General features: G+C 37.5%; 1 protein-coding gene across 3 annotated transcripts in view; it reads left to right on the forward strand.

The window, feature by feature from the left end:
- The first annotated feature begins 535 nt into the window (after window positions 1-535).
- LOC123531285 (tubulinyl-Tyr carboxypeptidase 1-like) overlaps window positions 536-20,941 on the forward strand; it is a 33,660-nt gene continuing 13,254 nt past the window's right edge. The window contains exons 1-9 of one of the 3 annotated variants that reach the window (XM_053516643.1): window positions 536-2,051; window positions 2,723-2,814; window positions 5,970-6,026; window positions 6,181-6,255; window positions 7,925-8,096; window positions 8,540-8,585; window positions 9,196-9,275; window positions 12,638-12,721; window positions 15,831-15,881. In XM_053516643.1, the coding sequence (XP_053372618.1) occupies window positions 1,731-2,051; window positions 2,723-2,814; window positions 5,970-6,026; window positions 6,181-6,255; window positions 7,925-8,096; window positions 8,540-8,585; window positions 9,196-9,275; window positions 12,638-12,721; window positions 15,831-15,881 (978 nt within the window). In that variant the 5' untranslated portion in view covers window positions 536-1,730. The remainder of the gene's footprint in view (window positions 2,052-2,722; window positions 2,815-5,969; window positions 6,027-6,180; window positions 6,256-7,924; window positions 8,097-8,539; window positions 8,586-9,195; window positions 9,276-12,637; window positions 12,722-15,830; window positions 15,882-20,941) is intronic. The other 2 variants (XM_053516637.1, XM_053516645.1) reach the window with 2 other exon arrangements.

Genomic DNA, 20,941 nt, shown 5'->3' on the forward strand with positions numbered 1-20,941 from the left:
TATTGGATTGAAATAGATATAAAACAGATAAAAGCCATATATCCTGTATATAACTAATGGAGGCCAGCCAACCTGGCTTGGAGGCATCTATGGTCTAGGCTGTGGTATAGCATGCTGTGGGAGTTGGCTTCATAGTCTGATGCCTGCTGGAAAGAAAAGAGTATCTTTATACATCAATTCTTCAGAATGAAACGAAGTATTGGAGAGGTGGCCTATGGAGAGTGTAGATAGAAGATGAGTAGCAGTCTGGATCACTATAAGGCCATAAAATGATGTGATTCAGTATATCATGACTGTCCTGATCTGATGTCAGATCCCCTCTGTTGTAGAGTTATATCTACTGCTGGCACTACTGGTTATCATGTAATCCCCCATTACAAACCACCTTGCCGTATGCCTTACTATTTCCAAAATTTGTATATTTCTGCAGGTGTTAGGGTCCCATATGACTGATTCATATTGTGTAGTAAAGGGCTTCTGTAGGATTTGGGTATCTGGCAAGGTTACAACATATTAAGAAACCTAAACTTTTACTTGCCTTTCTGTTTGTTTGTTTGTTTTTTTGGGTTTAACGCCGTTTTTCAACAGTATTTCAGTCATGTAACGGCGGGCAGTTAACCTAACCAGTGTTCCTGGATTCTGTACCAGTACAAACCTGTTCTCCGCAAGTAACTGCCAACTTCCCCACATGAATCAGAGGTGGAGGACTAATGATTTCAGACACAATGTCGTTTATCAAATAGTCACGGAGAACATACGCCCCGCCCGAGGATCGAACTCACGACCCCGCGATCCGTAGACCGACGCTCTACCTACTGAGCTAAGCGGGCGGGCTTCTTGCCTTTCTGGGTAAGTACGATGGTTGCAACTAAAGTTGTATGCAGTGTTGATGCCATGTTTCACAAAAGCTAGAGGCAGGCCATGGATGATATTTGAGGCCTGGTCTGTTGATTTCACACGAGAAAGGAGGTTGTTGATGTACATAAGGAAGAGATGAAGGCAAAGAACACTATAGCTGCTTGCAGAGGAAGCCTCTAAACTATAGCCCCATTAGGGATACTTGCAATGTCTAAAAACAGGAAATTGGCTGTCCAAGATTTAATGCAGCTTCTGACATTTAGTTGTCCAGCTTCTGTAGAAGATGGTATAATGATTGATTTTAATAAAGGCCTTACTAGATTCTATAAAAATCTATTTGTTGATTTAGCTGATGCCTTTGATAGTGAGGATGAGTTTGGCATCAAGGAATGTTTTTTTTCTAGAATAAGGAGTTAGAAGTGGCATTATGTAGATTTGGGTATAAGAAAAATATATATGAACTTGATGGGATATTAAGATAATTTATTTTGAGCTTTCTTTAAACAACTATATAACAAAAGATAAAGTAGCAACAAAGCAAGAAGTGATAATTTTCGAACGTGTTGCTATATTCTAAAAGTAAATAAAACAGCGTAACGTTATAATTTGGGTAACGTTACACGGAAATGTTCCGGCACCGGTGACGGGATTTAACTGAAGCCGATTGTCGTAAAAACATTATCGACTGCTTTCCGATACTAACAACGGATATGTAAACAACAAGTTAATTGATGAATTTATTTCTATTTTCGTCTGTGTTTAAGTCAACTAAACAGCGGAAATAAGTGAAATAGGTCTGCATATCTTAATTGTTCTTTGAATTTAGCGGGTCTCGCGAAAACACCCGAATCTGTCCAGAATGGGAGACCGAGATGTCGAGACAACCGCTCTGCAATTTTGGGACACTCGTAAGAATTTCTGATTCTGAGGAAGAAGACACTGATAAAAGAAAGCTCAAGAAGAAAATGAAGAGGAATGGTACACAGTCCTCTCTACATGATGCACGATCCAGACCATCAACTGTAAACGAAGAAGATCAGAGGGAGGAAAATGGTGTCTGGTTTTGGGTGAATAAGAATGGCTTCCCAGTAGACGATATGACATGGGGAAGGATGTGGGATCATGTTGCTAAAATACATCCGGATGGTTACAAGATGGTCTCAACCATCAGAGGAAATAGCAGTCTTCCTCAGGTATCCATCTATCTTTGATTACTGTTGAACTCCCCTTTCGGGTATTATTAACAGAAAGAGAATAATTATTACAAAAGTATTGGCAGTGAAATTTCAGAGTGATGAGAAATTTAAGTGAGACTGGAAACAGTTAGATATGTTAGATATTCTAGTTCTAGTCGGTACTCGCGAACAATCAATTAAGATTATGACTGGGATATATGGACAAGAGTAGTAAAATCAATTTAAAAACACACACTGCTACAACTGAATGTAACTATGTTGGCATACTGCCTGCTTGAAAGATTCAAGCATGGACAGGAGAACAGTTTCAGATGGGTCCATCATGGGAGGTTGTGCAATAAGACAAAAGTACTGTGGGGGGGGGGGGGGGGAAGAAAAATTATAATTGTTTGAAACTTGTCTATAGGCCAGGGTGTGTGTGTGAGGAGTCTCCCCTAGGCTTTTCAAAATATGCTGGGACAGAAATAGCTACTAGTGAATGGATAATTTTGTCAAACATTTTTAATTTTGCATCAGTTTGTCTTTTTCCAAAAGTATTGTAAAGAACTTAGACAATATTCATATTTTATCTGTCTATCATATTTATTATGGAGGAATAAATGTGTTTGCATATTTATCATTGTTATATTAATATGATTTTTTTAAACTTTACATGTTTTGAATTGCAGGTGCCAGTGCCTCAAGCTCCAATGAGTTTCTCACCCTCTCTGTCTATTCTAGAGAGGCTGGAAAAGATACAGAATTACATGAATACGCTACAGTATCCTTTTTTAAAATAATAAAAATAAATGGCAACTTTGAAAATGAGAAACCAGAAGAAAGGTACAATTCTATCCTTATTTTGGTTCATTGATCCTGTTGAGAGAAATTTAATGCTGTTGTAAAGTAACAGTAGTATAGAGATCAGAAATCTAAACTTATTTTCTAAGATGCATCAGTATGACTGTGTATTTAGTAGGGATGGCAACAGTTAACCGAGTACTCGCTCGGTGTTCCGAGTATCAATTACGAAATTTAGTAATGGAGTACTGGAAACAAAAATAAAGAAAAAAAGACTAGAAACACGTCAATTTTAACGCGACTGTTTAAAAGACACCAAAGTGTCTACCTGTCAATATTTCGATCAGTTACCCAGATTATACAAACACGAAGGTGTTTGAATTGATGCACAATGGTCAATAATGACCCCTGACAGGTAGCATGTGTTTGCAAAATTATGACCGCTGTAAATTGTATTTATGCCCTATATTGCAGTACCACTTATATCATAAACAATTAAAAAATCACACCACACCTGTGTGCAAACGTTTAAATTAGTGGTACATCATAAAGAACATATCCTTTATGATTAAAAAAGTAAACCAGTCCAATTTTATGCCGACTTCGCAGTTTGCTCCAGAAGTTCGGCTTAGCTTTTTATTAGTCGCATATATATAGAATAATATTAAATGAGCTATCAAAATTTACTAAATTTTCGTATGTTACTTGTTTTGCTATTTTGATTATCTTACTTATTAGGTGGACATAAAAAGTTACTTATAATATATCAATGAACTGTTATCATCTGTGTTGGTTTTACATTCTAGAGTTTTCCCTTTAGCACAAAGTAATTATTTACAGCTGTATCCAACAACAAAAAATGGTTTTGAAACATTATATCATTGCTTACGTGAGCCATGGTGAAACAACTAATGATTTTGAATTATTTCCCTTTGATAGTAAACCACTTTTAATGAGTATCGAGTACTTGATCAAAAAAATCAGCAAGTACTCGAGTACCAAAATCGGTACTTGTTGCCATCCCTAGTATTTAGTGCTGTAGATGCTTTACATAGGAATTATTTTATTGTTGACAGCTCTGATAATTATCTGTGTAGGCAGAGCATAAGCTACCGGTGGAGGGGCTTTTCCTTGATTCTGTCAGAAAACTATTCATTGAATAGTGCTTCACCTCTGATTCATAAGTTAGTTTTATTTCACATTTAGTGCACATCTAAAGAGGTAACTGTGAGCTTCATGTGGAGAACATTTTAGTATTGGTTTTGAATGCAGGAACATTATGTTGTATTTTGGTACATGTATATGCTAGATAACTTTAAAATATGATATTAAACTAATATCAAATAAATGTTTATTGCTTAATATATTAAAAAATGTGTTAATGTAGAGAAGTAAGCATCAGTTTTCATTGCCATAAATATGTCTGATTGAAATTAAATGATATTAAACGCGGCTAAGTATAAGCTAGTGAATAAAAGATGAATCATCAGTTTGCCAATGCAAGTAAGTTATTTTCACAGTTTATATGCCCCCGAAGGGAGGCATATAGTTTTTGAACCGTCTGTCGGTCTGTCAGTCTGTCCGCAATTTTCGTGTCCGGTCCATATCTTTGTCATCGATGGATGGATTTTCAAATAACTTGGCATGAATGTGTACCACAGTAAGACGACGTGTCGCGCGTAAGACCCAGGTCCGTAGCTCAAAGGTCAAGGTCACACTTAGACGTTAAAGGTCATTTTTCATGATAGTGCATTCGTGTCCGGTCCATATCTTTGTCATCCATGGATGGATTTTCAAATAACTTGGCATGAATGTGTACCACAGTAAGACGACGTGTTGCGCACAAGACCCAGGTCCGTAGCTCAAAGGTCAAGGTCACACTTAGACGTTAAAGGTCAGTTTTCATGATAGTGCATTCGTGTCCGGTCCATATCTTTGTCATCCATGGATGGATTTTCAAATAACTTGGCATGAATGTGTACCAAAGTAAGACAACGTGTCGTGCGCAAGACCCAGGTCCGTAGCTCAAAGGTCAAGGTCACACTTAGACGTTAAAGGTCATATTTCATGATAGTGCATTGATGGGTGTGTCCAGTCCATATCTTTGTCATTCATGCATGGATTTTAAAATTATTGGGCATGAATGTGTACCACAGTAAGACGAGGTGTCGCCCGCAATCGGCCATAACTATTCATTCAAAGTGCCATCGGGGGCATGTGTCATCCTATGGAGACAGCTCTTGTTTTTATATACACTTTACATGCCCGTAGTTGAATGTCTTCACTATTTGTTCAGAGTCTAATTTTTTAAATAAATTTGATGAGTCAGAGTACAGTGAAACTTCCCAAAACCAAACGACCTCCGGACCAGCCTAAAAGTTCGGTTTTTGGAAGTTTCCGGAATTCAGAAGTTTGGAAATCTGTAGGCAAAGTGGACATGATGCACAAAGAGTTATGTTTTCCTACTTGTAGGATGAAGGAGATTATTATCTTTTTTTTTAATTTTACAATTTCACATAAAGAAATTAATTAATTAATTAATTAATAATCAATTACAAACATTAAGGATAATAAATACATAAATAACAAGTATAAAAAAATTAATTTTTATTAATTAAATTTTAATTAATGTTGATAATGCATAGTTGAATCAATGTAACTAAATCATTTAAAACACCTATCTTTCTTTCATTCAAACATTAAGAAAGGTTTTAACACGTAAGATATTTAATTCTTCAATTTTTCATAAATTGAATACAAATGAAAATAATCGCTAATTACTTCCTTACTTATGCATCAGATGATCATTGTGATTATATAGCATGTCAAAATAAACACGTGCCACTAATAGATAAACAAAAGAAGATGTTGACACATTTTTTTTGGGTTATCAGGTGACACTTTTAATCTAGCAAAAATTTTGCTGTTCGGTTTTCGGAAATCAATCTTAGTGTTAATATATAAACGGTGCTTCAAAAATCGTCCGGTTTTCAGAAGTTAAAAATAGATAGAAATAAGAACAGAAAAAAATGGGACTTTGAGTTTCGTGCGGTTTTCAAAGGTTTCCGGTTTTCAGAAGGTCCGGTTTTCGGAAGTTACACTGTATGATAGTGTTTAGACCTTAACTTGTCACAGATATAATCACACTGGTACACAATTCTTTGAAATAAAGAAAAACAGACCAATTTCTGGGTATGTATGTTTGTTTTATGATATTCAGGAATTTCTAAATTTGTAAATAATCACATGACAAATCAGCGACAGATTAGTATGTTTCAGAATTGAAATGACTAGTGTTATTGTACATGTTTTAATGGGTTATAATGTCTAGATATATATTTTGTAGGCTGATGGAAGTAGCCAAGGACATGATTCGGGAATCACTGCCAATCAAGTGCCTTGAAGCCATTATTCTTGGAGTGTATCCTTTCATGATATATGAAAAACAGTACCAACAATTTTCTACATTGTAATGAATATTGGGAAATTCTTGCACATAAAACCATAGTAACACTTTACAATATCAATGAAACTGCTCACCATTAGACAGTCCACAAAATTTAAATTGTAAATTTACCCCATGTCAAGCGAGCAGGCATATTTTGTGAACTCTGCTGTGCTGGGCATCATGGACTAAAATTTATCTAAGCATACAAGTAGCACACCCTGGTACCGGCGCTCCCAAGTACAGGTGGCACTCGCACATACAGCGCTCGATAAGCGATTTTGGAGGAGCGGTGGTGTAAGTATTTCTTATTGTATCTCCAGTAATTGAAAACTTTTTGTAAAATGAAAGATATCTGCGCCCTGATGAATAATTGATGACTATGTTCTGTGAGTGTCACAACATTTCATCTTGAAATAAACAAACTACGGCGAGTTAAACGTGAATGTTTGACTCAGAAATGTCAAATGTCAAAAACGCACATTTCTCTCGCTGTACTTGTTGAGCGTCAAAAAAATACACACAGTCCTGTGCCACGTGAGTGCCGTTTTGAAACCCCTTACCATCTTTGAAAAACGAGTCATTCTTTAAATGTAACAAATTAAGGCTTGGAATTTGAACTGGTTATTGTGGGAAGACACGACTATATGGTACTGTATCAAAAATGAATACATTTGGAGTATTTACTGAGTATTTTACGTGTTTTTTTGACATTTGACATTTTTGAGTCAAACGTTCACATTTAACTCGCTGTATTTTGTTTATTTCAAGATGAAATGTTGTGACACTCACAGAACATAGTCCTCAATTATTTATCTGGGCGCAGATATCTTTCATTTTACAAAAAGTTTTGAATTACCGGAGATACAATAAGAAATCTTACACCACCGCTCCTCCAAAATCGCTTATCGAGCACTGTATGTGCAAGTGCCACCTGTACTTGGGAGCGCCGGTACCAGGGTGTGAGTATGATATGACATTTTCCTGGATGGTACCAAAGTTGAGCAGTATATTTAATCATGGATGAAATGACGGACCAATTAAATAAATGTACAATAGTCACTTATGTAGGAATATTCAATGCCAGAGTTACATGTACACGCTGTATGTGTTATTGAGGAAATGTTGTAGAAAGTGAATTAATTTTGCAGCATAACATTTTGCAAGCTCCTTACAGCTGTTACCTTCCCTTGCCTTCATTATAACCGCTGCATTCACAAGATACCACGTGACAATGAGAAAGTCACATGACACTGCAACATCGCAGAGACACCAAAGAAACAAATTCCGGCAGCCTGTTTCATTTGTCAAACATCCAATAGATATTTTTCACAAAAATCTCTTTAGTTTGTTATTTGAACAATTATGTGCGTGAATATAACCATCTAGATGCAAATATTGCAATTTTAAACAATTAACCAAATCTGGTTAAACAAATCGTGATTGCAGTGATGTAATGTACCATAAGGGGAAGTAATTGCTGCAGGAAGTTTGAACATTTTGTTCTGTTACCTGTTGGAATGACAAGCAAACTTATTAGTAAATCTCTGTCAGTGAAATATATGCAGGTAATATAATAATAGTAACTTCTTTCTTAGCAATTTGAAACTTAGTTTTTACTATTTAATCCCTAACAGTTGTATAGCTTCCTGACCAACGGCATGATGGGAATGGAAAGATTTCCTATTAGTTTCAAGACGCAGTTCAATACAAACATCCATCGTCATGTAGTGCTTGGTGTGTACCATGCCGGTCGTTACGGAGCACTCGGCATGTCCCGCAGAGATGATCTCATGTATAAACCACTGATCTACAAGGTACATATTTTATCCGTTTCATTTCTGTTTCTTCCTTGAAAACAGAACCTGTAACTGAAATGATAATGTTTTTATACGGCAAAAAAAAAATTTCTCAAGTTTATGTGTCACTTTATTTTTAGTATTGATGAATTAGATTTAGCAAGGTTTTTAAATTTTATTCATGTTATGACCAGAATGCATATATTGACACAAGTTTTATTTTGACATAAAATAAAAACTGGCCAGAATTACTGTTCACTTTCTGCCATGATGTGTAGTAGATAGAAATAAGTTTGAAAAATAGTATTTTACTTCCTGGTCTTAATTTATAAGATATAATGATTGTGTTGGCCAGAATTTTACGTTGCTTGCAGTTGAGTGTTGAGTCCTACAAAATGACATGATCATTTACTTGCGGCTTTATTTATGTTCTTTATTTCAGTATATTTTTCAACTTTCAGACACTGTCAGAGTTGATCATAGATTATGAAAGAGCCTATAAAAAATGTAAGTACAGACAATTTCATGCTATTGTGACTCAGTTACGATTGCAGTAACTAAAGTATTAAACCTTTGTTTTAAGGAAGATTCTGTTTATACATATTTAATACTTTCCTTTCATGGATTTTTTAAAGAAACAAATTTTATAACTCTTTGTTTGGTGACAGATTGAGTGGAAGTGAAGTGTACAAGAACCCTAACTATACTTTGCTTACTTTTCTCCCTATAGTAAATATACAGAAAACTTTTGAAAGGAATTTAGTTAAATTTCACAAGTTAAGAACATTTAGTGTGTATAAACCATAATGCCTATAATTATGTTGAACACAGTAGTTCTTGATAAGAGCAGCACCATGAGAAAACCAACACAGTGGGTTTGCGACCGGCATGGATCCAGACCAGCCTGCGCATCCGCGCAGTCTGGTCAGGATCCATGCTGTTCGCTTTCAAAGCCTGTTACAATTAGAGAAACCATTAGCGAACAGCATGGATCCTGACCAGACTGCGCGGATGCACAGGCTGGTCTGGATCCATGCTGGTCAGGGTTTAGCTGGTCGCAAACGCACTATGTTGGTTTTCTCATGGTGCGGCTCAATTAATGTTATTTCTCCTCTAGACTGGCATGATGTGAAGAAAATAAAGATTGGTCTTCCTATACCACATGATCCACACAGCTATGAGTTTATCCAGTGGAAGGTAAAATGAAGCATTAATACTTGTTTGGGACTACTGTTTGTGGATTTCATAGTTGTGAAACCATTTAAACCCTGGAATTTATATCCCATCCTTATCCTCTAAGCCTCTTTTAGGATACTGTTGAAACTTTCCTAAACAGTGCAGAAACAGTGTTTTGAGTTTTGCTAGCGTAAGGTTACAGCTGTAAGTCAAATGTTTCAACCTTTTACTTCATATCCAATTAATATTTTCTAAATCCTTAAAAAAGATATATATGAAGTTTTGGTTGAATAGTCCACTAATCTAATAAGATTCTAAATGACAATCGGGGCTCATGTTACAATTCTGCCAGAACCAGGTCACAACTTTTGTGATGGGGGTCATCATATGAGGAAGCTATCCAGCTGGCTTTTGAAATGAAAGTTGATGGTTCAACCAAGGGCTCTGCGCTCTTCTTACACAATTAAAGCTGAGAACTGGTCCTATGATCTGAACTGAGTCATTATGTCTCCCCCAGGAGACATATTGTTTTTGCCCTGTCCGTCCGTCTGTCCGTCCGTCCTTCCGTCCGTCCGTCCGTACGTCACACTTCATTTCCGAGCAATAACTGGAGAACCATTTGACCTAGAACCTTCAAACTTCATAGGGTTATAGGGCTGCTTGAGTAGACGACCCCTATTGTTTTTGGGGTCACTCCGTCAAAGGACAAGGTCACAGGGGCCCTAACATGGAAAACCATTTCCGATCAATAACTAGAGAAGCACTTGATCCAGAATGTTGAAACTTCATAGGATGATTGTACATGCAAAGTAGATGACCCCTATCGATTTTGGGGTCACTCCATTAAAGGTCAAGGTCACAGGGGCCCGAACATTGAAAAACATTTCCGGTCAGTAACTTGAGAACCACTTGACCCAGAATGTTGAAACTTCATAGGATGATTGGTCATGAAGAGTAGATGACCCCTATTGATTTTGGGGTCACTCTGTCAAAGGTCAAGGCCACAGGGGCCTGAACATGGAAAACCATTTCCGATCAATAACTAGAGAAGCACTTGACCCAGAATGTTGAAACTTCATAGGATGATTGTACATGCAGAGTAGATGACCCCTATCGATTTTGGGGTCACTCCATTAAAGGTCAAGGTCACAGGGGCCTGAACATTGAAAACCATTTCCGGTCAGTAACTTGAGAACCACTTGACCCAGAATGTTGAAACTTCATAGGATGATTGGTCTTGAAGAGTAGATGACCCCTATTGATTTTGGGGTCACTCTGTCAAAGGTCAAGGTCACAGGGGCCTGAACATGGAAAACCATTTCCGATCAATAACTAGAGAATCACTTGACCCAGAATGTTGAAACTTCATAGGATGATTGTACATGCAAAGTAGATGACCCCTATCGATTTTGGGGTCACTCCATTAAAGGTCAAGGTCACAGAGGCCTGAACATTGAAAACCATTTCCGGTCAGTAACTTGAGAACCACTTGACCCAGAATGTTGAAACTTAATAGGATGATTAGTCATGCAGAGTAGATGACCCCTAACGATTTTGAGGTCACTCTGTGAAAGGTCAAGGTCACAGGGGCCTGAACATTGAAAACCATTTCCGGTCAGTAACTTGAGAACCACTTGACCCAGAATGATGAAATTTCATAGGATGATTGGTCATACAGAGTAGATGACCCCTAATGATTTTAGGGTCACTCTGTTAAAGGTCAAGGCCACAGGGGCCTGAACATGCAAAACCATTTCCAATCAATAACTTGAGAACCTCTCGACCCAGAATGTTGAAACTTCATATGATGATTGTTCATGCACAGTAAATGACCCCTATTGTTTTTGGGGTCACTCCATTAAAGGTCAAGGTCACAGGGGCCTGAACATTGATAACCAGTTCTGATCAATAACTTGAGAACCGCTTGACCCAGAATGTTGAAACTTCATAGGATGATTGAACATGCAGAGTAGATGACCCCTATTGATTTTGGGGTCAGTCTATTAAAGGTCAAGGCCACAGTGGCCTGTTCATGTAAAATCATTTTTTGGAAATAACTTGAGAACCACTTGACCTACAATGTTGAAACTTAATAGGATGATTGGACTTGCAGAGTAGATGACCCCTATTTATTTTGAGGTCACTTGATCAAAGGTCAAGGTCACAGAAGCCTGAACAGTGACTTGAGAACTACTAGGCCAAGAGTGTTGAAATTTAGCGGGATGATTGGACATGCCAAGTAGATGATCCCTACTGCAGCCAACCATCAGTGTCTCTTTGACTTTTGCTCCTGACCCCTATTGACTTCTTGCCTATAGGACTTTGCATTGGGGGAGACATGCGCTTTTTTACAAAAGCATTTTCTAGTTATAACTTATAACCCAATGAGACAAAAAAAATCATTTGAGTCCTCTCTGTTTATTCTAAATTCATTAATTAAAAGGATATTCAAATCTCTCATTGGGATTTCCAGTTTGACCAAAAAAAAGTTAACAACTGTAAGTGTCACCTATCATATTGTTAAAGCTGTCTTGAACATGGTTATATTTTTTTAATACACTCAGATTATTGATACATGTTTTTTTATTTATGCCCCCAAAGGTGGGCATATTAAAATCACACTGTCCGAGCGTGCATGAGTCTGTGCGTGCATTCGTGTAAATTCTTGTCCGGGCTGTAACTCTGCCATCCATAAAGGGATTTTGAAATAACTTGGCATAAATGTTCACCATAATCAGATGACCTGTCATGCACAAAACCCAAATCCCTAGCTCCAAGGTCAAGGTCACACTTAGAAGTTAACGGTTAACAGGATCTGTTTCGTGTCCGGTCCATAACTCTGCCATTGATAAGGGATTTTGAAATTACTTGGCATAAATGGTCCCCATAATGAGACGACATGTAAATGTGCAAGAGCCAGATCCCTAGCTCTAAGGTCAAGGTCACACTTAGAGGTTAAAGGTTAACGTGGTCTGTTTCTTATCTGGTCCATAACTCTGCCATTGATGAACAGATTTTAAAATTACTTGGCATATATGTTCCCTATATTGAAGTGACATGTCATGCGCAAGACCCAGACCCCTAGCTCCAAGGTCAATGTCACACTTAAAAGTCAAAGGTGTTTCTTGTCTGGTCTATAACTCTGCATTTATCAAGGGATTTGAAAATAATTTGACACAAATGTTAACCATATTAAGAAAATGTGTCACGCTTATGACCCGGGTCTCTCAGGTCAAGGTCAAGGTAACGAAATGATGTGTGATTTTTTTGCGCAGACAACTGTAGCATTCTTGGGCACGCTTCGGAGGCGTTTGTCACCAATAGTGACAGCTCTTGTTTGAATTTTGGTTTACAAGGTATTTTATAAATTCTCTCAATTTCAGACTTTGACGTTGACTTGCAGTCGTTTAACACAACAGGAACTGATCAAAGAGATTGATACACATGCCACAGAAATAAGGACAAGGGTAAATTTGTTATTTTGTTTCTTTTTTTAATTGCTGACAATTCAAACAAATTGTAGCTTCACTCAGCATAATGGTTATTGCTCATCTTGGTTTACATCAAGTTTTTTTTTTGTCAAGCCTACAGTGAGCTCGACAAAGTCATCAAAGTGGCTGTTTGATATATGTCCATACATTTTTAGCTCGACTATTTGAAGAATAGGGGAGCTATCCTACTCGCCCCGGCGTGTGCGTGAGCGTTAGCGTCACACAAATGTTAAAGTTTACGTACGACCCCAAATATTTTCAAAGTCCATTGAGATATTGCTTTCATGTTTTGCATACTTCTTTACCATCATGACTCCAGTCTGTGAAAAGGAGGAGGCAACTCTATTAAGCATTTTGACTGAATTATGGCCCCTTTTCGACTTAGAATAAATGTTAAAGTTTGCGTACCACCCCAAATATTTTCAAAGTCCATTGAGATTTTGCTTTCATATTTTGCATACTTCTTTACCATCATGACCCTAGTCTGTATAACGGAGGAGGCAACTCTATCAAGCATTTTGACTGAATTATGGCCCCATTTTGACTTAGAATAAATGTTAACGTTTGCGTACCGCCCCAAATATTTTCAAAGTCCATTGAGATATTGCTTTCATATTTTGCATACTTGTTTACCATCATGACCCCAGTCTGTAAAAAGGACAAGGCAACTCTATCAAGCATTTTGACTGAATTATGGCCCCTTTTCGACTTAGAATATGCTTATTGTAATGTTAAAGTTTTACTCATAGCTTGTATTATACTATCAAGCACTGAGAATAGTTGAGCGTGCTGTCCACTGACAGCTCTTGTTTTATATTTGATTTAAATGTTACCCTCAATGAGAAGCAGAGTCTTGCAAAAACCTCAGGTTCTAATCTTTTAAGGTCAAGGTCACACAAATCTGCAGCATTGTTGCCCTTGTTCTTATTGCTGCAGATACATCTACTGTCACATCTGTTAATTTTGTTGGCATAAAAATGTTTGGTTTCCATCGTGGCTGCTGTGTTGACGTGGGGATGTATTCAAAGACTTTAAAGTTTAAAGGTAAAATTAAAGGGAAATCTATTTTTTCTTTGGAATATAATTATAAAATCCACAAAATTTAAGTCCTCCTTATTTGACAGTATTTCTGGTTAAGGTCATTTTGAGTCTAATTAAATAGCCTTATTAGCTCACCTGAGCACGAAGTGCTCAAAGGTGAGCTTTTGTGATCACCCTGTGTCCGTCGTCCGCCGTCGTCGTTCATCTGTCCGTCAGTCATCCGTCCTTCGTCAACAATTTGACTGTTAACACTCTAGAGGTCACAATTTTGACCCAGTCTTAATGAAACTTGGTCAGAATGTTGCCCTCAATAAAATCTTGAACGATTTTGATATTAGGTCATCTGGGGTCAAAAACTAGGTCACCAGGTCAGATAAAAGGAAAAGCTTGTTAACACTCTAGAGGTCACAATTTTGGCAATCGTAATGAAACTTGGTCAGAATGTTGCCCTCAGTAAAATCTTGGATGAGTTCGATATTGGGTCATCTGGGGTCAAAAAACTAGGTCACTAGATCAAATCAAAGGTAACGCTTGTTAACACTCTAGAGGTCACAATTTTGGCCCAATCTTAATGAAACTTGGTCAGAATGTTATTCTCAATAAAATCTTGGACGAGTTTGATATTGGGTCATCTGAGGTCAAAAACTAGGTCACCAGGTCAAATCAAAAGAAAAGCTTGTTAACGCTCTAGAGGTCAAAATTTTGGCCCAATCTTAATGAAACTTGGTCAGAATGTTATTCTCAATAATCTCTTGGACGAGTTTGATATTGGGTCATCTGGGGTCAAAAACTAGGTCACCAGGTCAAATCAAAGGAAAAGCTTGTTAATGCTCTAGAGGTCACAATTTTGACCCAATCTTATTGAAACTTGGTCAGAATGTTACCCTCAATAAAATCTTGGATGAGTTAGATATTGGATTATCTGGGATCAAAAACTAGGTCACCAGGTCAAATCAAAGGAAAACCTTGTTAACTCTGTAGAGGCCACATTTATGACTGTATCTTCATGAATCTTGGTCAGAACGTTAGTCTTGATGGTCTCAAGATCCAGTTTGAATCTGTGTCATGTTGGGTCAAAAACTAGGTCACCAGGTCAAATCAAAGGAAAAGCTAGTTAAATCTGTAGAGGCCACATTTATGACCATATCTTAATGAAACTTGGTCAGAATGTTAATCTTGATGATCTATAAGTCAAGTTTTAATCTTGGTCAGGTGAGGTCAAAAACTAGGTTACTAGGTCAAATTAAAGGAAAGGCTTGTTAACACTCTAGAGGCCACATTTATAACTTTATCTTCATGAAACTTAGTCAGAATCTTAATCTTGATGATCTTCAGGTCAAGTTTGAATCTGGGTCATGTGGGGTCAAAAACTAGATCACCGGGTCAAATCAGAGGAAAAGCTAGTTAGCACTTTAGAGACCACATTTATGACCATATCTTAATGAAACTTGGTCAGAATGTTAATCTTGATGATCTTTAGGTCAATAGGTCAGGTGAGCGATACAGGGCCTTCATGGCCTCTTGTTAAAAAGATATTTTCACTTTTCAGATTTTGTAAGTGTTGCTACTGTGCAGAACAATAGTTGTTAAACAGAGGTGACAAGACTGTGAAATAATTTAAATTTGTGGACAAAATTCCATGTTTGTCTGCCAGAAAAAAAAAACATGAAATTTCATGAGAATATGAATTATAGGATTTCAAATTTTAAGATGGAAATAAATGGGAATTTAATTTTTCATAGGAATTTAATGTCAGAGATTAATGTAACTAGGAAGTCAACAAAATTAGCCCCCACAGCTGTATTCAAACAAAAGTTTCAGAGATATTTAATCTTTTACCCCTTAATTAATGTATTTTGATTTTATGAGAATACAGCACTCACAGGAACTTGTTCTCTTTCTTAAGGTCTTGCTTAGGGTTAATTAGGGTATAATTGAAAGCATGTGAAATGATGAATCAGATGAGATATAGATCTATTAACATGTAGAAAAGGGAAATCATGCTGCACCTTTAATACTGTATCTTCATATTTGGTTAATTCAGGGTAAATTATGTTGGGTGTATCATAAAGAGCCTACACTGTTCCTTCATAAGGTATATACTGCACGTTTATGGTGATGGGTGTTGAGTTTATCAATCACGTTGATGTGCTCAGATCTGGCAATACTTGTGCCAGATAGATCTGTTAGCATCACTGATATACAGTTGAGCCCAACTGAAACTTTGTTTTTACACTTTTTACGTTTATGACGCTGTCACAAAAGTTTCTCTCAGTTATTGGACTGAATGTTTTCAAACTCCACACCAGCCTTTGGCTTCATAGAGTGACCTTGTGAGACAGGTTCTATAACTCTGACATACATTTTTAAGATAATGCCCCTTTTTAATGTTGTTATATGCCCGTCTCTGGAAGAGCGGGGTGTATTATGTGAACACCCAAACAGTTTTCATCCGATCTTCACCAAACTTGCTAACAATGTTTGTGGGCATAATATCTCAGCTAAGTTCATTAACCAGCCAAATAGTTCTAGGCACTCTTCGATTATGGCCCTTGAATTACTAAAAAAACAGCGAATTTAGCCTTGTCTGCTGTCTAAGTCAAACAGTTTTCATCTGATCTTCACCAAACTTGCTGACAATGTTTGTGGGCATAATATCTCAGTCAAGTTCGATAACCAGCCAAAGCGCCCCAGGCACACTTTGATTATGGCCCTTGAATTACTCAAAAAAAACTGCAAATTTAGCCTTGTCAGCTCTCTAAGTCAACAGTTTTCATCCGATCTTCACCAAACTTGCTAACAATGTGGGCGTAATATCTCGGCCAAGTTCGATAACCAACCAAATTGCCCCAGGCATCCTTGGATCATGGCCCTTGAATTACTTGAAAAACTGCGAATTTAGCCTTTTTCGCACTCTAAGTCAAACAGTTTTCATCCGATCTTCACCAAACTTGCTGACAATGTTAGTGGGCATATATCTCGGCCAAGTACGATAACCACCCAAATCGCCCCAGGCACTCTTAAATTATGCCTCTTGAATTAGGCCAAGTTCGATGACGGGCATATTTTGTGACAGTCTGGCACTCTTGTTGCTGTTGGAATGAATTTTGACCATCAAAAACTTTACATTCCACTGGAAATATCAAAATAACAGTATACTTAACCCTAAAGTTGAAAGACAGGTTGCCCTTAACTGTTGACCTTTTGAAATGTTGAACAGAGGGGTCGCAGTTTAAATCTTAGTCTGAGCCTAACTTTTTTTTGTAATAAAAAAATAATTTTGATTCCAATCTGTCAAAGTTGGGGTCACAATTACTAAAAATTGATTTTTTTTTCACTGTGATCTTCAAAAAGGAGGTTTTAGTTAGGATTGATTTACTGTCTCCAAACTTGATACATAGCAAGCTTAAAAGAAAAACTGACTTTGGATTGTATTCAAAATCAGTGTTACTAAAAATAGAAAAATGACCTATTGTCAGCATACTTGGTGTGTAGGTACCTTTTATCAAAGATGGGTTGAGAATGTCTTTAGCAGTCACATGGGTCAAAGCCACTGTTACTAAAAATAGAAAAATGGTTTCAGCTCAATAACTTGAGCTGTATTATACTTTGAAAGCTCCACTGTGGGCCAGTGGGCTTAAGTGTTGGCCTAGTGTACCTTTTATAATGTGGAATGAACAGGTAATGGTTCAAATCCTGGCCTGGACCTTACTTTTTTGTACTCAAAGACGTCATTAAGATTACATTAACATCAAGCCAAGGATCAAGGTCAAACTAATGACCTGAGTCAGGAATAACATGTGGCAATGATCCACCTTTGTTTGTTGTATCTGTACTTTTGAATAGCATGACTGGATGCAGTCAGATACTTATAACAGAACATGACCTTTTTAGCTCAACTGTCACAAAGTGACAAGGTGAGCTTTTGTGATAGCGCGGTGTCCGTTGTCCATCCGTGCGTCAGTCCATAAACTTTTGCTTGTGACCACTCTAGAGGTCACATTTTTCATGGGATCTTTATGAAAATTGGTCAGAGTGTTCACCTTAATGATATTTAGGTCAAGTTCGAAACTGGGTCACGTGCTGATAAAAACTAGGTCAGTAGGTCTAAAAATAGAAAAACCTTGTGACCTCTCTAGAGGCCATATATTTCACAAGATCTTCATGATAATTGGTCAGAATGTTCACCTTGATGATATCTAGGTCAAGTTCGAAACTGGGTCACGTGCTGACAAAAACTAGGTCAGTAAGTCTAAAAATAGAAAAACCTTGTGACCTCTCTAGAGGCCATTTATTTCACAAGATCTTCATGAAAATTGATCAGAATGTTCACCTTGACAATATCTAGGTCAAGTTCGAAACTGTGTCACGTGCCATCAAAAACTAGGTCAGTAGGTCTAAAAATAGAAAAACCTTGTGACCTCTCTAGAGGCCATATATTTTAAAAATCTTCATGAAAATTGGTCAGAACGTTCACCTTGATGATATCTAGGTCAAGTTTGAAACTGGGTCACGTGCCTTCAAAAACTAGGTCAGTAGGTCAAATAATAGAAAAACCTTGTGACCTCTCTAAAGGCCATATTTTTCATAGGATCTGTATGAAAGTTGGTGTGAATGTTCATCTTTATGATATCTAGGTCAAGATCGAAACTGGGTCACGTGCGGTCAAAAACTAGGTCAGTAGGTCTAAAAATAGAAAAACCTTGTGACCTCTCTAGAGGCCATATATTTCATGAGATCTTCATGAAAATTGGTCAGAATGTTCACCTTGATAATATCTAGATCAAGTTCGAAACTGGGTCACATGCCTTCAAAAAGTAGGTCAGTAGGTCAAATAATAGAAAAACCTTGTGACCTCTCTAGAGGCCATATTTTTCATGGGATCTGTATGAAAGTTGGTCTGAATGTTCATCTTGATGATATCTAGGTCAAGTTCGAAAGTGGGTCACATGCCTTCAAAAACTAGGTCAGTAGGTCAAATAAAAGAAAAACCTTGAGACCTCTCTAAAGGCCATATTTTTCAATGGATCTGTATGAAAGTTGGTCTGAATGTTCACCTTGATGATATCTAGGTCAAGTTCGAAACAAGGTCATGTGCGGTCAAAAACTAGGTCAGTAGGTCTAAAACTAGAAAAACCTTGTGACCTCTCTAGAGGCCATACTTGTGAATGGATGTCCATAAAAATTGGTCAGACTGTTCATCTTGATGATATCTATAATAAGTTCGAAAGTGGGTCACATGCCGTCAAAAAGTAGGTCAGTAGGTCAAATAATGAAAAAACGTTGTGACCTCTCTAGAAGCCATATAATTCATAGGATCTGTATGAAAGTTGGTCTGAATGTTTATCTTGATGATATATAGCTCATGTTTGAAACTGGTTCAACTGCGATCAAAAACTAGGTCAGTAGGTCTTGAAATAGAAAAACTTTGTGACCTCTCTAGAGGCCATACCCTTGAATGGATCCTCATGAAAATTGGTCAGAATGTTCACCTTGATGATATCTAAGTCAAGTTTGAAACTGGGTCACGTGCCATAACAAACTAGGTCAGTAGGTCAAATAATAAAAAACCTTGTGACCTCTCTAGAGGCCATACTTTTCATGGGATCTGTATGAAAGATGGTCTGAATGTTCATCTTGATGATATCTAGGTCAAGTTCGAAACTGGGTCAACTGTGTTCAAAAACTAGGTCAGTAGGTCTAAAATTAGAAAAATCTTTTGACCTCTCTAGAGGCCATATTTTTCAATGGATCTTCATGAAAATTGATCTGAATGTTCACCTTGATGATATCTAGCTCAGTTTCTAAACTGGGTCACGTGCGGTCAAAAACTAGGCCAGTAGGTATAAAAATAGAAAAATCTTGTGACCTCTCTAGAGGCCATATTTTTCATGAGATCTTCATGAAAATTAGTGAGAATGTTCACCTTGATGATATCTAGGTAAAGTTTAAAACAGGGTCACATACCTTTGAAAACTAGGTCAATAGGTCAAATAATAGAAAAACCTTGTGACCTCTCTAGAGACCATATTTTTCAACGGATCTTCATGAAAATTGGTCAGAATTTTTATCTTGATAATATCTAGGTCAAGTTCAAAACTGAGTCACATGAGCTCAAAAACTAGGTCACTATGTCAAATAATAGAAAAAACGACGTCATACTCAAAACTGGGTTTAGCCCGCCCGCTTAGCTCGGTAGGTAAGAGCGTTGGTCTACGGATCGCGGGGTCGCGAGTTCGATCCTCGGGCGGGGCGTATGTTCTCCGTGACTATTTGATACACGACATTGTGTCTGAAATCATTAGTCCCCCACCTCTGATTCATGTGGGGAAGTTGGCAGTTACTTGCGGAGAACAGGTTTGTACTGGTACAGAATCCAGGAACACTGGTTAGGTTAACTGCCCGCCGTTATATAACTGAAATACTGTTGAGAAACGGCGTTAAAACTCAAAACAAACAAACAAAATCAAAACTGGGTCATGTGAGAAGAGGTGAGCGATTCAGGACCATCATGGTCCTCTTGTTTTAACTCATCTAAACTTTGTTCAGGGTGAGCTATTACTATAGGTGGATAGTCCGGCATCCATTGTCCGTCGTCCTGCATCAACATTTTTACTTAAATATCTCCTATTAAACTACAAGTCAGATTTACACCAATTTTGGTCAGTAGAATCCTGGCATGAACCTCTATTAAGTTTATTCCTAAGTTTGTTTAACCCTTACCATGCTAAATTTATATAATGAACTTGTCCGTCTTCCAATTTGGACGGTACCATTAACTGTTGAAAGGAGTGCTTATCAAAAAGATATTGACTGAATAGGGAACAGTGCTAGTTGCAAAGGCAGAATCAATCGTGTCCAGAATGGTAAGGGTTAAATGGGGGCACTTAGCCCCTTTAAGGGACTGCTAGAGGTAAAAATAGAGGAAAAAACTGTTAAACAACTTCTGAAAGGAACCACATGATGGATATCTTCATCAGAATTGATCTTTAATATCATTTTAAGTACCACTCCCAAAATTGTTCAAATGGGAGCAATTGGCCCTTTCTTTTGCTGTGTGTTGTGGGGGTGGGGGTGAGAGGAGGGGGCACTGAGGCTAAAAAGAAACAATCTTTAATCAACATCTCATGAACAGCTCAATTGGTCTTCATCAAA

The sequence above is a fragment of the Mercenaria mercenaria genome, chromosome 1, assembly GCF_021730395.1.
Source record: "Mercenaria mercenaria strain notata chromosome 1, MADL_Memer_1, whole genome shotgun sequence".
Classification (NCBI taxonomy): Eukaryota; Metazoa; Mollusca; class Bivalvia; order Venerida; family Veneridae; genus Mercenaria; species Mercenaria mercenaria.